The following is a 17,831-nucleotide window of genomic DNA, read 5'->3' as shown; positions in this document are numbered from 1 at the left end:
CGCCACAGCCCTAGAGGCCTCGGTGGTCGGTTCGCTGGAGGCACTCCAGCTTTTGCTGTTCCGTGGCCCCCGCGCACCGTACACCTTGACTCCTTCCATGCTTACCACTATGCGGGCATGGAGGACGGGACTGGCCATAGAGAAGTGCAAGCCCACCGAGATCTCCCCTAATGCCCCTATTTGGGGAAACCCAACCCTAGCGCACTTCTACAGGCTCCCGGATCCGGTGGCATGGTCGAAGTGCGGCGTTAAATTGATTTCACATATAGTCTCGCAAAATAAACTACTATCCTTTGACGAGCTTGAGTCCACGTTTAACCTGCCCCGACACTACCTCTTTAGATACCACCAGGTGGCACATGTCTTTTCGGCGCAGTTCCCGCTGTCGTCCTGTATCGTGGCCCAGTCGGAGTTGGAGAGAACACTTCGGTTTTGTTGTGACACGAAACCTACTTCACATCTATACTCCTACCTGATTTTTGTGTCTCTTCCTCCTCTGGAGGGGCTTCGGTCCCGATGGCAGCGCGACATTCCTACGTTAGATGCTGATGACTGGGATGATGTGTGGGATCTTCCCTTCCGCACCTTGGTCTCCATTCGAGACAGGTTAGTGCAGTTCAAAATAGTCCACAGAGCATACTTTACCCCACATAGACTCCACAAAATGAACCCGGCACACTCCCCCGAGTGTTGGAGGTGTAGTGCCTCCCCGGGCGACTTCTCCCATATTTTTTGGAGGTGCCCTGTGATAAAACAATATTGGGAAGAGGTACTGGAAATGGTTAACAAAATTGCGGCAGTCCAGCTGCCACTGGCAATGGAGGTGTGTGTCCTGGGTGTTGTCGAGAACGTAGTCCAATCCTCTGCCAAACGCACGTTAGTGAGTCTACTACTTTTCTATGCACGCAAAAACATTGCCATGCATTGGAAGAAGCCTACTTCACCCTCCCTGATGCAGTGGAGGGGCCTGGTGAATGCCAGCCTTCCCTTGTATAGAGATACATATGCAAACCGGGGGTGCCCGCAGAAATACGACAAAATATGGCGAGCCTGGCTAGCAGAAGATGAAACTGCTGGCTAAACACTTGCAATAGATGACATGTTGGCCGCGAGGGCATAGAGAATAATTTGTTTCCTTTTTATTTTTTATTTTCTTTTTGGTTGGCCGGAGCGCTGAGGGAGCACGCTGCTGGGGGGGGGGGGGGCATCTTAGCCCCCCCTGTCCATGTTCACATCGGTCTATGTTTGTAGAGGAAGCACTATGTAACAACGTATGATGACGTATATATTGATTCATGTTAAATGCATATGAGCTGTGTGTGTATGTACTGTCTTCTGTCATGTTGATGTATTGTTCAGAAACTTAATAAAAACAATTAAAAAAAAAAAAGCCGTTGCAGCCTAAGCTAAGCTTGTCCCTGCCAGCAGCTGCAGAGTGGGACCCTTGCTCTCTATAGTGAAGCAGCGGTCTCCCTGCAGAGGTCTGACACATGCCTTTATTGGGGCCTTAGGGGTATAACTTTGCGATTGGCAAAGCTCATGCTCCCTGCTGACTAGGGGCTTTGACTCTGACTCAGTGGGGGCCTGTTGAACCTTACCATAAGAGAGTTATGGTCTCATTCTGCAGCATTCTGGCATTGGACAGGCTTTTCTACTTTTATTTTTTTAATGCAACTCTAATGCGTTTTAGCTGATTTCAACTGAAGGTTTAAATGGGCTTTACCATGCATGGTTTATGCTTTCTCAGTTAATCCACCGCTATACTTAAGTAAAAAGTTGGCTTTGGATTTTTGTTTGCACTGCCAATACTGTTGTTTTTTAAACTTGTTTTATTACACCAGACCATTAACCTTTTTTTATTTCCCCAACTTAGGAAAGGTACGGTGGCAGGACTTCGATCAAGATGCTTATGTTGGAGTCACTGTAGTGCGACCTGGTCAGGATGCTTATGCACGGAACAAGTTTAATCAAGTGGAAAGTGACAAATTGCGCATGGACAGAAATGTTCCTGATACACGACATGACCAGTATGTATATAGACTGTTGTGACAAACCTGTAAAAAGTTCTGGCCTACAGCTAACTAGTCTTAATACTGCTCTCACTCCCCCCCCCCCCGCCTCTTCTAACACCTTTACAAACTACCTACCCTGTGGAAGAAAGATCTGTTTACTTGCCTATTTTCAGGCCGCTTCAGTCTATCCATGTGATCTCATATGTGTCAGCCAGCTACAAGGTAGAAAAGAGAGTGCTAGAATACCTGAGTGGTGATGTCGCCCATAGCCATCCATTGTCGGCGCTCTCTCCTCTCCCCTGAAACTGCTGCTTATTGACACAAGGAGCCGGTCACGTGACCAGACCACAGTGGCCTGACGATAGGAAGCACACAGATCTTTCTTCCACCGGAGTGTTTTGGCGGGGTAGGCGTCCCCATGTCAGAACAGCTCTGTGTACCAGGCATAAGCCTCTGCAGGCAAAATTGGAACTCCCCGGAGGGTGGGGGGGGGGGGGGGGGGAGTGTGGTAGTGCAAGTGACTTATGCATGAGATCGCTAAATAAAGGGGCAGCAGTGAGATATAGCTGACATGGCAGCTGAACAGAGAAACATGAGCCTAGGTAGCTTAGATAAACATGATAAATGGGTTAATTCAGTAAAGTGATTTGTAAAGGTTAAAAAAAAAAAGCAAGCATGTCATGCTTACCTGCTTTGTGTAATGGTTTTCCACAGAGCAGCCCCAATCCTCCTCTTCTCGGGTCCTCTGCTGGCGCTCCTGGCTCGGCACAACCTGGCTCGGCTCTGCCCCCCGCTTTCAGCCTCAGCAATGGCTTCCACTGCACTCAGCCAAGCCTGTCCAAGCTGAGAGAAGAGCCGCTGCAGATGTGCACGACACTGGAGCGAGATCATGATGGGGGCGGGGCAGGGGGGATGGGGGTGGTCGGGTGAAATGTGCTGGCTGGCGTGAAAGCCACTATTAAAATTTTTTTTTTTTTTTTTTTTTCTTTTTTAACCTTAATGCAGAGAAAGCATTTAGGTAGAAAACCTGTTACCTTTTAGAACACTTTAACACCAGTTGCTTTTAAAGTGGTTCTAAATGCAGAAGTTTTTTTTTTTTTCGTTTTTTTTTTATCTTTTTTTTATCTTAACCACTTCAGCCTCGGAAGAATTTACCCCCTTCCTGACCGGAGCACTTTTTGAGATTTGGCACTGCGTCGCTTTTAACTGACAATTGCGCGGTAGTGCGACATTGCACCCAAACAAAATTGACGTCCTTTCCCCCCCCCCCCCCACAAATAGAGCTTTCTTTTGGTGGTATTTGATCACCTCTGCGTTTTTTTTTTTTTTTTTGCGCTATAAACAAAAAAGAGCGACAATTCTGGGGAAAAAAAATCTTTTACTTTTTGCTATAATAAATATCTCATTTAGTCTTTTTGAAAAAAATATATACCGTGTATATATATTTTTTTTTCCTCAGTTTAGGCTAATATGTATTCTTGGTAAAAAAATCCAATAAGTGTATATTGATTGGTTTGCGCGAAAGTTATAGCGTATACAAAATAGGGGATAGATTTATGGCATTTTTATTATATATATATATATATTTTTTATTAGGACTGCAACATTGGACACATCGGACACTTTTGATACTATTTTGCGACCATTGTAATTTATACAGAAATCAGTGCTATAAAAATGCACGGATTACTGTGTAAATGACACTGGCAGGGTAGGGATTAAACACTAGGGGGCGATGATGGGGTTAAGTGTGTCCTAGGGAGTGATTCTAACTGTGTGGGGGCTGGGCTACAAGTGAGCAGTAGATCAGTGTCCTATCACTAGGCACAGCAGGGAAATGCCTTGTTTACATAGGCATCTCCCCATTCTGCAGCTCCGTGACACGATCGCAGGCACCCAGCCAGCATCGAGTCCGCGGGACTCGCAGGCAACGGGTACGTTGCTTTGCGCAGCCGTGCCATTCTGCTGACATATATGTACAGGCGGCGGCCGGCAAGTGGTTAATGCATTCTATGCAATAAGATAAAAAACCTTCAGTGTGCAGCTCACCCCTCAGCCCCTCTAATACTTACTGTGCTCCATCTCGATCCAGCAATGTTGCACGAGAGCCTTGGCTGTCCAGGACTCTCCCTCCTGATTTGCTAACGCACTGCAGCGGTTAATCAAACTCACTGAGCCAAAGAGGAGAGAAGGAGAGAGGGGGGCGGGGCCAAGCCACGGCTTCATGGCTGAATGGCCCGGGTGCGCCCATAGCGAGCTGTTAGCTGTGGAGGCACTGGGCAGGAGGGATGGGCCAGGAGTGCCGGCGAGGGACCCAAGAATAGGACAAGATTTTAATATAATTTTAAGCTGAACTCCAGGCAAACGCCTAAATACACAGATGACATGCATGCATGGGAGCCGTTTTGCCTGCCATAAGTATTTTTTTATTTTACACCAAGTCCTGAGATTTGCACAGCTCTGTCCCCAGCACTGTCTACTGAGGAGAGGACCAGGTCTTTGTCTTCTACAGTTTTACTTTCACAAACAGGTCTCCTCCTCCCTCTTATTATGTGATTGAACAGGAGAAAGCAGTAAACTGATATGTTAAGCTGATTGCCACTCTTCTCCTTCCTTCTATCGGTATGTTCTTGCTCTGCAGCACGCTTGGTTTGCTGCTTTTGCTTCTTCTCCCTCTCCGAGATCAGCTGTACAGACTGTGCAAGAAAAGGACCAAAAACAAAACCGAGTGTACGGCATAGTGGAGTATTTCCGTTTTTAATGAAAATAGATTAAAGTTAAGAGAAATCCTAAAACAAGCCATTGAAGCTGCCAGTTAGTAGACAGGTTTCTGATTGCAGCTCTAATTAATTATATGATTAATTGCTGCCAGTTAAGTTCTAGAGTTGGATCTATATTTAGCCACTTAAACTGTCTAGTGGCTGATGAAGGAGATAAGCTTTCCCTAAATGAGATCTCCAAGCAACAGAATGCTGCGATTGTGTAGCGGAGGAGAAGGAGGTTTGTGAGAGGAAGAGGTAGGAGGGTAGTGTGCACTCCAGCACTGGCGCACACCCACAGACCTGATCTCGATCCCTGCTGTTGGCGGTTACCCCTGAAACAGTACCTCCTTTTTAAAGCTACTGTAGAAGGATTTAAAAAAAGAGGTTCAATAAATAAAAAATAAGTCAGCAGCTACAAGTCCTGTAGTTGCTGACTTTTAATAAAAAGACACTTCCCTGTCCAGAGATCCAGCGTTGTCATCACCTGGACCAGTTCTTCACTAGCTTTCAGGTCCCCGATGCTGTCATCTTAACTGTGGGCAGCCAACCATGCTGCTTTTTGTTTTTTCTTCACAGCCAGCTGCGCATTAGCGAGCTACGCTGTGCTTTGTGAATTGTCCTGCAGTCGGAGGGAGAGAGAGAGGAAGAACTTCTGCTCAGAAAAAGTGTGTGTGTGTGTATGTATATGTATATGTATATGTATGTGTGTGTATATATATATATATATATATATATATATATATATATATATATATATATATATATATATATATATATATATATATATATATATATATATATATATATATATATATATATATATATATAAATTATTTTTTTACTAGTAATGGCCGCGATTAGTGATTTGTAACGGGACTGCGATATTGAGGCAGACAACTCTGACACCTAACTGACACTACTTTTGGGGACCAGTGATAAAAATATGCACTGTTGCTGTACTAATGACACTGGCAGGGAAGGGGTTAACAACATCAGGGGCGATCAAAAGGTTAAATGTGCGCCTAGCTGGAGTTATAGTGTAGTGACAGAACGGCAATCTGCCTTGTTTTTATTTATTTATATATATATATATATATATATGTATGTGTGTGTATATGTATGTGTGTATATATATATATATATAATTTATTTTTATATATATAATATATATATATATATTCACACATAGAACGGTAATCTGTCTTGTCTACATAGTTCTGCCTGTGTACTGAATGACCAGCAGGTGTCGTCGAAAAATCGGGTCTGCGGGACCTGACGATTAGCTCCTACTGTGTAAAATCGCAGCAGGAGCAAGCCGCTGACGGCGCCACCTTGTGCTCGATACCCGGAAGTGCAGGTGTGTGTGTGTGTGTGTGTGTGTGTGTGTGTGTGTATATATATATATATATATATATATATATATATATATATATATATATATATATATATATATATATATATATATATATATATATATATATATATATATATATATATACACACACATATACATGTGTGATCCTGTGCAACACGATCGCACTGTAGCAGTAAATGTGCCATTGGGCGGTTGGCATAGTGTGGCATTTACATTTTAGTTTGGATCTCTTTTATTTCACTGAGTGCTTCTCAAGAGCTGTAAGTTATAGCATTTGAACTCTGCATGAACTTTTTTGCGTTTTTAATGTGTCTACATACTGGACAATGTGTTGCACTCAGCTAACTGACATTGTTCTGTTGCCATTTGCAGTAGATGGCTTGGATCAATTTTTTGTAGTGCGAACCAGTATCCGTTAGAATATTGTTTTTACATTTGTGGTACAGACTGTACAGTAGACTAGCATGAAGTCAAATTCAGGTACTTAAACTGATTTAATACATCATTAAAAGTATTTTTATGTTTCAAAGTTTTAATAAACCCACAACAGTAAAATTAGTCTGTAAATGCAGTAAATATGCTTGTTATACTCACGGTGGCACCAAAGGGTCCCTAATTCATCTGCTGGTAATACAGAACCTTGGGGGTACATGCTCAGTTTGGTGTGTAATACTAGAGTTTTATTTATTTTGGGGGTGGTGCATATGATCAGCACAGGTCCAGACAGAGGGCCAGGGGTCATGCAGCCTCATAGGACAGTCAGAGGAGAATGAAAACCCCTTACAAGCTTTAACTAGTGCTTAGTTGGACACTGATGGAATGCTATATATTGCTGATACTAAAAGGTATTTAGCAGTTTATATTTACTAAAATAATTGCATTTCCATGTTCTGTGTATTGTGGGAGAACAGATACTCTATAATACCAAAAGTATTGGGACACCTGCCTTTACATGCACATGAACTTTAATGGCATCTCAGTCTTGGTCCGTAGGGTTCAATATTGAGTTGACCCAGCCTTTGCAGCTATAAGAGCTTCAACTCTTCTGGGAAGGCCGTCCATAAGGTTTAGGAGTGTGTCTATGGGAATGTAGACCATTCTTTTAGAAGCACATTTGTGAGGTCAGGCACATATGTGGACAAGAAGGCCTGGCTCGCAGGCTCCACTCTAATTCATCCCAAAGGTGTTCTATCGGGTTGAGGTCAGGACTCTGTGCAGGTCAATCAAGTTCCTCCACCTCAATCTTGAGTAAGCATGAGTGACTCGTATGAAACGCGTCAACCTGTCTTGTGTTCATGTCTGGCTTGGTGATCAATAAACGATTTTCAAGAATTTGACTGAGCCTGTGGCGTGCCACCATTTCTTTTTTTCCTTTTAGAAATCCGTACCTACAGGTAAACCGGGAAGAGAAAATTCTAACAGGACGTGCTCTTTCTAAACAGTATATAAAGCAGAAGACAGCGGATATACATGTAAAACTTATGTAGGGAGATTTGTTTCATATCTGTGTATCATCTGAGGCTGTTCATTTCATTTTGAGGGTTTACATCTTTACATCCACTTTAAACCAAATACTAGGCTCATAGCTGCAGCATGGTATTCCCTTTTTTTTTTTTTTTGTAAAAGTTTTTTTTTAGAATACATGAAAAGAAACAATAACAAAATGCTGAACAGGTGACATAAGGCCCTTTTCACACGGACGGCTGTTCTGCCGCAATTAAAAGCATGTTTATTTTCTGCTGGAATTCAAGACTCCAGGCACAGCGGTCAGCTGCATTTGTACAGTGCGATTAGCTGCTGTTGCGTTTTGCCGCGGCACGATATTGAACGGGGATCCGACTTGGATCCCTACCAATACCAAGCACTGTGTATGGTATGAATCTTGAGGGGGAACTCCACGCCAAATTTCAAATAAAAAGCCGGCATTGGTTCCCCCTCCAAGAGCATACCAGGCCCTTGGGTCTTCTATGGATGTTAAGGGGAACCCCCATACGCCAAAAAAAGCGGCGTGGGGCCCCCCCCCAAAATTCATACCAGACCCTTATCCGAGCATGCAGGCCGGTCAGGAAAGGTGGTTGGGACGAGCGAGTGCCCCCCCCTTAACCGTACCAGGCCACATGCCCTCAATATGGGGGGGGGAATTCTCTGGGGCAGGGCGGAGCCTTGCGGGCCCCCCACCCCAAAGCACCCTGTCCCCATGTTGATGAGGACAGGGCCTCTTCCTGACAACCCTGGCCGTTGGTTGTCGGGTTCTGTGAGCGTGGAGCTTATCGGAATCCGGGAGCATCGTACCCCTACCCATTCACCTGGAGGAAAAGAAAATGTAAAAAAAAAAAACACTACACAGGTTTTTAAAGTAATTTATTAGTCAGCTCCGGGGGTCTTCTTCCGACTTTTCTGCTCTTTCGGGGGGCGTTCTGAAACGGGGGCCCCTGGAGAATGCCTCCCCCCGAATGTTTATCAACCAGAAATTGCGGTTGCTATGTGGATCTTCCTAATCTGCCTCTTCCTAGTCCGCGGCTGGTCTTCATCCTCGCGTTGTCTTCTGGGGAATGGTGTGCGCTGCCTTCTGGGGAACTGTGTGTATCCCAGAGAGCAGCCGCCCATTCATACAGCGCCGCGAGACTTGCACATGCTCAGTAGGAAACAGGCAGTGAAGCCGCAAGGCTCCACTGCCCATTTCCCTTATTGAGCATGGCGGCGCCAGCACCTGAAACGTACAAGGCCTTAGGGGGGGCCACATCGCGGGCTCCTAGGACAGGTAAGTGTCCTAATTAAAAGTCAGCAGCTACAGTGTTTGTAGCTGCTGACTTTAAAAAATAAAAAAATTAAATCGCGGGTGGAACCCCGCTTTAATTGAACAAACTGAAGTTAGACGTTGATTGGTTACCATGCATGGCTGCACCAGATTGCACACTCTCCAGTTTTAGTAAATCAGTCTTATAAATTAATAATTGCTTTTTGCAGTGGTGCTGTGCCCACACTTCCAGGTTAATTGCCTGCTTATGTCTAGGGGATAAATTATAAGAGATGTACTTATACACTCCTCCTCGCAGTGTCTGCATCCTAGGTTCTGCTGGTCTAAAGTCCTCAAGACCAGAGCAGGGTCCAGAGCCCTGTACTGGATATGGAGACTAGAGGTAAAGGGACAGTCCACCGCCGGATCATTGGGGAGTGCCACCTGCCCAGGGAACAGAGAATCTGGTAAGTAAAAGGGTTTCTCCTCTCCCCTAGAAAAAATAAGCTATTTGGCTACTAAACCTTGCTTTGCGGGCACAGCCCCACTGCAAGTGATAATCTTTTATTTGTCTAGAATTGGACTTTAAATGTAAAGTGGTTCTAAAGCCTCGGGCTGGGTTCACACTGAGGCATGGAGCAGCTCGCAGCAGGGGTCCAGTGCGTCCCCATTCACCGTTTTCAGGTCTGATTTCTGTCCGAAATTTGTGACTTAATTCAGACCTGAAACGGACCAAAAGATGCACAGAACTACTGTGCAATTTGCACCGGTCACAATCTCTTGACATGCAGGGAAACCCACATCCAATTCGCAATCGTGTCATCCTAGCCTCAAGGTTTTCTACCTTCATGCATCCTCTGCATAAAGGTAAAAAACCTTCTCTGTGCAGCAGCCCCTCCAATACTTTCCTGAGCCCAATCTTCCTCCAGGGCTGTGCAGAAGAACGCTTGGCTTTCCAGGGACTCTACCTCATTGGCTGAGACAGCGGCAGCCATTGGTTCCCACTGCTGTCAATCACAGCCAGTGAGCCAATGAGGAGAGACAGGGGCAGAGCTGAGCCGCGGCTCTGTGTGTGAATAGACACACCAAGCATTGGCTCGGGAGAGAGCCTGCCTGAGTGCCCCAATTGCAAGCTACTTGCTGTGTGGGCAAGAGGGAGGGGCCAGAAGTGTCGGCGGGGACCGGGGAGGATCCGTGCTGCTCTGTGGAAAACCACTGCACAGGGCAGGCAAGTATAACTTGTTTATTGTTTTAATATAAAAAAAATCTGAGGCTTTTAATAGCAAATGTAGGACCTCGTAGCTGTCATTGTAGGAGTGAACAGCTCACTACTGAAGTCCTTGACAGATGTAAACCATTAGGTTGTTAAATATTCCATCTAATAGATCTTACTAGGATTTCTGACCTTTTTAGTACAGAGCTCTTCTGCGTGTGGCCCTGACTTGTCTAGTTTCTTATTTCAGCACAATCCTCTGATTTTTATTCTGTGAAGCAGCTCTGAACCCACAACAACACAGACAAAGGCAGCTGTCAGACAAGCACATTTCCTTCATTCAGCAACTGAAGCTGCAGCAGATGGCACAAAGAGCAGAACCTGAAACAGAGTATTGCCATAGAAAGGGCATTGTCATAGCAACTGAACAATCTGAGTTATTACACTACAGATATCGCACTCTAATGTAAACTTTCATAGGGAGATGAGTATTCTGATATGCCAGAAATTACTCATTACTATTAGATCTGCGTGGCGTTTTAATGAATTTATTTGACAAGCTGTGTCTACCTTATCCCTTGCTTAAGTCATTAAATTAACCACATCCTTTTATCCCTAATCCCCAGGGATCAGGGATTGATTCATTACAACTGGAGAAATTTAGAACAGAGGTAGAGTTGTCCACAGCAGCTAGTCAGTTTCTTATTTTGTTCCCTTTAAAATGGCATTTGACACCTATGTGCTTTAGGGCCAGCTCACACCAGATGCAGTTCCGTGCGCTTTTTTTTTTCTGCACTAAAAATGCATGCCCTATTTTTTCCATGGATTCCAATGGCTCTAGTTCACACCATGCAGTTGGTTTCCAAAGCAGAAACTCACCAGAAACTGACTGCATGGTGTGAACTAGAGCCATTGGAATACATGGAAAACACTGTGCATGCATTTTGTGCAGAAAAAAAGCGCATGGAACTGCATCTGGTGTGAACTGGCTTTTAGGTCATTGGCGACAATGAGTTTGGGGAGAAGATCTCCAGCTTTCTCTCACTAGAGGTCATGGGATTGGGGCGCGGCTGCAGCAGTGGGAGCATTTTCCCCAAGGTGAACCTATCCTTTAGATCAGGGCTCGACAAATCCCGGTCGCCATGGCGACTAGAAATAGCATCCTGGTGACTGGCGCCATCTGGTGGTGAGCCATTGGTATTACAAGTTATTACCACCAGATGTGTGAGCTGGCGCCATCTGGTGGTGGCCGTTGGTATTACAAGTTAAGCATTACAAGTTAAACAGCAATTCTGTCATTTTTCACTATTTTTCACTGCCATCTTCTTCCCTCTAATTAGAACCCCCAAACATTATATATATTTTTTATCCTAACACCCTAGAGAATAAAATGGCGATCGTTGCAATACTTTCTGTCACGCTGTATTTGCGCAGCGGTCTTACAAGCGCACTTTTTTGGGAAAAAATATGACACTTTTTTTTAAATAAAAAAATAAGACAACAGTAAAGTTATCCCGATTTTTTTAATTTTTTTTATATTGTGAAAGATACGGTTACGCCAAGTAAATTCATACCCAACATGTCACGCTTCAAAATTGCGTCCGCTCGTGGAATGCCGACAAACTTTTACCCTTTAAAATCTTCATAGGCGACGTTTAAAAAATTCTACAGGTTGCATGTTTTGAGTTAGAGGAGGTCTAGGGCTAGAATTATTGCTCTCGCTCTACCAATCGCGGCGATACCTCACATGTGTGGTTTGAACACCGTTTACATATGCGGGCGCTGCTCACGTATGTGTTCGCTTCTGCGCGCAAGCTCGTCGGGACGGGGTGCGTTTTCTGGCTCCTACATTTTTTAGCTGGCTCCTAGATTCCAAGCAAATTTGTCAAACCCTGGTTTAGATGTTGACTTGTAATCTTGCAAAGCTGAATTGCAAAAAATGTCGAGTTGCACAGTGCAGCAAAGTCCATATTTGTGATGTGCCTGAGTGACTGTTCCATTTATTTATAGATTAAATTGTATGTATTGTTGAAATATTTTATTTGTTTTCAAAGGTTATTTTTGCCATCTGTGTACCATTGGGGGGAAAATGTTCTTCAATCGGAGGTCCACACAAAAAGTGAACCTCCCCTTATCGGATACCCCCCCAGAGGGGGCCAGTGTGGGCGCGCGGCTCGCACATACGCAGCAGGGAACCGGGCAGCAAAACCACACGCTTCACTTTCTGATTCCCTCACCGAGGATGGCTGTGGGGGCAACCGAGAGATGAATGATTGCTTGGCCTTGGCTGCCAACACCGCGGGCGCGCTGGACAGGTAAGTGTCCATTTTTGAAAAGTCAGCAGCTGCAGTATTTGTAGCTGCTGACTTTTAAAAAATTAAATAAAAAATCAGGTGGACTTCTGCTTTCACTTACTGTCCCAGAGGCACAACAAGAAGTTGAAGGAAACCTCACAAAATGTCACATTTGCCCCTGGGGCAGGTGTCCCCATTGAATAATTCCCCCTTGTGCCGCATACACACAACCGTTATTAATGTCATTGAAAAAAACTGTTTCTCGACGTGATTCCTCTCAAGCCTGCCTTGCATACACACGATCATAAAAAAAAAAAGTGCTCGAGCAAAGCGCCGTGACGTATAACACATGCAACGGCACTATAAAGGTGAAGTTCCATTCAAATGGTCCCACCCTTTGGGCTGCTTATGCTAATTTCCCCATCTCATAACTTGCTTCTGAGCATGCTCATTTTTTCCCCCATCGTTAAAGCGTACACACAACCGTTTTTTAGAAAAAATGCTCTGGAGCCTACACACGACCGTTTTTCACGACCAATTAAAAAAATTGCATTTTCTCGTCATGAAAAACGGTCGTGTGTACGCGGCATTAGATTTTGGATTTCTCTCACTGAGACAGTGGTCACCATTACAAAAAGATGGGCACAGACCATGAAAACTTGACAATCGGCCTGTCCATTTTCCACTGTAGGCAAAGGCTTTTTTTTATTTAGAGATTCTTTCATTGTGCTTTTGAGCTGCAAACTAAACTCCAGAATGTGCCCCTTTTTTTTGTATCTTTATAACCCAATTAATAGATAGTATATGTGTCATTCCATCGCTCACTCTTTTCTATCAAACCTAGAATGTTTTGTCTGTTCTCTTCTCCCTAACTTTGCCTTACTTCCCCTACTTAAAGGCCTATTCAGACCACTGGCAGTGGCATCCAGGGCACTGTGCATTACAGGCCTCCTCAGACCACTGTCTAGAGCACTCTGCAGCTTTACAGGCCTCCTTAGACCATCCAGAGCAGTTAAATCTGTATCTGTTCAAACCTTATTACCATAAATAATAACATATTCAATTTTTTTTACTCCAGGAGTATATAATGGGTTTGGAAATTCTAGAGAAATTCTTAAATAATGCATTACAATTTAAACACATTAGCTTTTAGTCGACTAAAATTATTTATTCAATTATAATGTACTTGAGATTTTAGTCCACTAAAATATGACTAAAACTAACTCGAAACTTGCTTCCAAAACTAACACAGCTGCTGTCGGCTGACGTTACAGAGCCATAGACCATATGGTCGGTATGCGCCCAGAAGCAGGGATCGGCATCTGGCTTGGAGCCTTAGCCAACCTTCTTCTTTTTAACTCCTGAACTTCTCTTTTAACCTGGCTCGTGTCATCGCTCCAGCACCATCCCCCCCCCCCCTCACTTCCTGCTGTCACAGGAGAAACCGAGGAAAGTGATTCTATAGGCTCCTGTTGCAGTCAGTCAATTTTTTGAGGAGGCAGCAGAGTTGTGGTTTACTGGCACTGTGTGTGTCTATGGATGCACACAGTCCAGCTCAGGAGCGCACATGCACAGGTGCCTCCTTATCCCCCGACTTGCAAAGGAAGCACCCAGAGTAGGGATAGGCCAATAGCCCCGGCAGTGAACTGCCAGGTGAGGGTGCTTTGTGTATGGTTGCACAGAACAGGAAAGTATATAACTTTTTTTTATAAAAAAAGTAGACTTTAGTATCACTTTAAATAATATTTACAGCACTCACATAGCATTAAATTGAGGATGTCCTTTTATCACGCTGGTTATAGCTGACCATATACATGTTGATTGTACAACCTCCTTAACCTCTTCCCTACCGAGTCATTGTAAAATGATGTCGGCGGGAACCCCCCCCCTCCCTCCGGGTGGATGTCATATGACGTTCTGGGCTTCCCGGGCAGCTAGGGAGCGTGCGCGCCTCCTGGACCCGGTGCGCCTGCCCGGCGGCTGTGATAGCTGCCGGGCACCCGCGATTGCCTGCAATCACGGCAGGACCATGGATCGTGGGAGAGGAGACCGATGTTAAGTTCCCAGGACAGAGGAACACACATCGGTCTCTTCCCCTTGTGAGTCCCCTCCCCCTACAGTTAGAATCACTCACTAGGGAACATATTAACCCCTTGATCGCCCCCTAGTGTTAACCCCTTCCCTGCCAGTCACATTTACACAGTAATCAGTGCAGTTTTATAGCACTAATTGCTGTATAAATGTAATCACCGCCATTTCAAGTAAAAAAAAAAAAGAAAAATGCCAAAAATCTATCCCTTATTTTGTAGATGCTATAACATTTGCGCAAACCAATCAAAAAATGCTTATTGCGATTTTTTTTTTTTTTTTTTTTTAATTGTAATGGTTATTAAATCAAAAAGTAAAAAATATTTTTTTTTCAAAATTGTCACTTCTTTTTGTTTTATAGTGCAAAAAATAACCGCAGAGGTGATCAAATACCACCAAACGAAAGCTCTATTTGTGGGGGGAAAAAAACATAAAGATTTAATTTGGGTACTGTGTTGCTGACCGCGCAATTGTCATTCACAGTGCGACAGCGCTGAAAACTAAAAATTGGTCTGGGCAGGAAGGGGGTGAAAATGCCTTGTATTGAAGCGGTTAATATCTACCACTAACTGCAATTGCTTACCAGATTTTACACTAATTGGATCTTTTAGGCATGTCCTCAAACTACATTGGTTACAGTGAATGGTTGACAAACCTTGTGATTCCATGTTTACCTGGTAAATATACTTCATGCACTGTTGCTATACAAATATTTTAGTGTCCCTAATACGTTGAGTTGCTTGTCATATAATCGGAAATTTGGAAACCGTGTCTTATAGATGCGTGCAGTATATATTGGTGGCATTTGCAGAAGGATATAAAAGATTTAAGCAAATCAAATTATCCATCTGCATTTGGAATGCAGTACGTTGAAAGAAGATTTGGACAACCTTTTAATTTTATTACAGCACTCAGTCTTTCATCATGGCACATCTTGACTTTGCAATATTTGCCTACTCTTCTTTGCAAAAACACTTTTAAATCTGTCAGATTGCGAGGGCATCTTCTGTGCACAGCCCTCTTCAGATCACCCCACAGATTTTCAATCGGATTCAGGTCTGGGCTCTGGCTGGGTCATTCCAAAACTTTAATCATCTTCTGGTGAAGCCATTCTATTGTTGATTTGAATGTGTGCTTTATGTCGTTGTCATGCTGAAAGATGACGTTCCTCTTCAGGTTTAGCTTTCTAGCAAAAGCCTGAAGGTTTTGTGACAATATTGACTGGTATTTGGAATTGTTCATAATTCTTTCTACCTGACTATGGCCCCTGTTCCAGCTGAAGAAAAACGGCCCCAAAGCATGATGCTGCCACCACAATGCTTCACGGTGGGTATGGTGTTCTTTTAGTGATGTGCAGTGTTGTTTTTGCACCAAACATATCTTTTGAAATTCTTGCCAAAAAGTTCAACATTGGTTTCATCAGGCCATAATACATTTTCCCACATGCTTTTGGGAGACTTCAGATGTGTTTTGCAAAGTTTAGCCGGGTTTGGATGTTTTTCTTTGTAAGAAAAGGCTTCCGTCTTGCCGCTCTACCCCCATAGCTCAAACATATGAAGAATACAGGAGATTGTTCTCATATGTACCACACAGCCAGTACTTGCCAGACATTCCTGCAGCTCCTTTAACTACTTCAGCCCTGGAATGTTTTACCCCCTTAATGACCAGGTAATTTTTTGCGATTTGGCGCTGCGTCACTTTAACTGACAATTGCGCCAGCCTGTGACGCTGTACCCAAATAAAATTGATGTCCTTTTTTTGCCCCCCACAAATGGAGCTTTCTATTTGCGTTTTTTTGGAGCTGTAAACAAAAAATACCAATTTTGGAAAAAAAAAATATATTTTTTAGTTTCTGCTATATCCAAAAATAAAATTAGTTTTTTTATCTTATCATTCGTTTAGGCCAATAATGTATTCTGCTACATATTTTTGGCAATAAGCATATACTGATTGGTTTGCGCAAAAGTTATAGGCCCAGATTCACAGAAAGCAAGGCGCACATTATGCCACCGTAGAGTAACCAATGTACGCTACGCCAACGCAGCGCAGAGAGGCAAGCAATGCATTCAGCAAGCCAGTGCTCCCAACGCTGCGCCAGCATGTCGTGGGATTCGAAGGCGTACGTGGAAGTGGGCGTGACCCATGCAAATGAGGCGTGACCCCATGCAAATGATGGGCCGAGCGCCAGACAGATACGTATCACAAGCTGCGCATGTGCCGTGACGTGGACGCATCCCCCTGCGCCTGCTCACAACCACGTCGGAACAACTGCCTAAACTACGCCAGATCACTGCGTTCGGCGTCAACGTAACCTACGCCCAGCCAGACACACGTCCAACGTAAAATACGCCGGCTTGTGTTCCCTGGTGCAGACCTTTGCATGTCTGCTGCTGGGTTGCACCTCCTTTATGGGGAATAACTTTACGCCGGACGTACAACTTACGCGCAGCCTGCGTCGGGCGCACGCAGGTTCGTGAATCGCTGTATTTCCCTCATTTCCCTCATTTGAATGGCTAATCAATGGGAGCGGCACCATGCACCCAGCCTAAATGTGCGCCCACCCTAAGCCGGCGTAAGCAAGCTACGTCTGCGGGGTGTAGCCTGGTTTTAGGCGCATATCTGTTTGTGGGTTTGGCGCACAGATACGACGGCGCACATTTGCACTTACGTCGGCGTAACTTGTTATACGTCGGCGTAAGTGCTTTGTGAATCTGGGCCATAGCGTCTACAAAATAGGGGATAGATTTATGGACTTCTTTCTTCTCTTTCTTCTCTTTCTTTCTTTCCTTCTTCCTTATTTTCCTTCTTCCTTCTTCTTTCTTTTCCTTCTTCTTCCTTCTTCCTTATTTTCCTTCTTCCTTCTTCTTTCTTTTCCTTCTTCTTCCTTCTTTCTTTTCCTTCTTCTTCCTTCTTTCTTTTCCTTCTTCTTCCTTCCTTCCTTCTTTCTTTTCCTTCTTTCCTTCTTTCTTTTCCTTCTTCTTCCTTCTTTCTTTTCCTTCTTTCCTTCTTTCTTTTCCTTCTTCTTCCTTCTTTCTTTTCCTTCTTCTTCCTTCTTTCTTTTCCTTCTTCTTCCTTCTTTCTTTTCCTTCTTCTTCCTTCTTTCTTTTCCTTCTTCTTCCTTCTTTCTTTTCCTTCTTCTTCCTTCTTTCTTTTCCTTCTTCTTCCTTCTTTCTTTTCCTTCTTCTTCCTTCCTTCTTTCTTTTCCTTCTTTCCTTCTTTATTTTCATTCTTCTTCCTTCTTTCTTTTCCTTCTTCTTCCTTCTTTTTTTTCCTTCTTCTTCCTTCTTTTTTTTCCTTCTTCTTCCTTCTTTTTTTTCCTTCTTCTTCCTTCTTTTTTTTCCTTCTTCTTC

General features: G+C 43.9%; 1 protein-coding gene across 2 annotated transcripts in view; it reads left to right on the top strand.

Annotated features, from left to right (window-relative positions):
* Window positions 1–17,831, top strand: part of GALNT2 (polypeptide N-acetylgalactosaminyltransferase 2) — a 183,146-nt gene that overhangs the window by 64,312 nt on the left and 101,003 nt on the right. For both annotated transcript variants that reach the window (XM_040351011.1, XM_040351009.1), the window contains exon 3: window positions 1,874–2,027. In XM_040351011.1, the coding sequence (XP_040206945.1) occupies window positions 1,874–2,027 (154 nt within the window). The remainder of the gene's footprint in view (window positions 1–1,873; window positions 2,028–17,831) is intronic.

This window comes from Rana temporaria, chromosome 4 (genome assembly GCF_905171775.1).
Source record: "Rana temporaria chromosome 4, aRanTem1.1, whole genome shotgun sequence".
In the NCBI taxonomy this organism is placed as follows: domain Eukaryota; kingdom Metazoa; phylum Chordata; class Amphibia; order Anura; family Ranidae; genus Rana; species Rana temporaria.
Note: the sequence above shows the minus strand (reverse complement) of the source record. Positions and strands in the feature narration are given on the sequence as shown.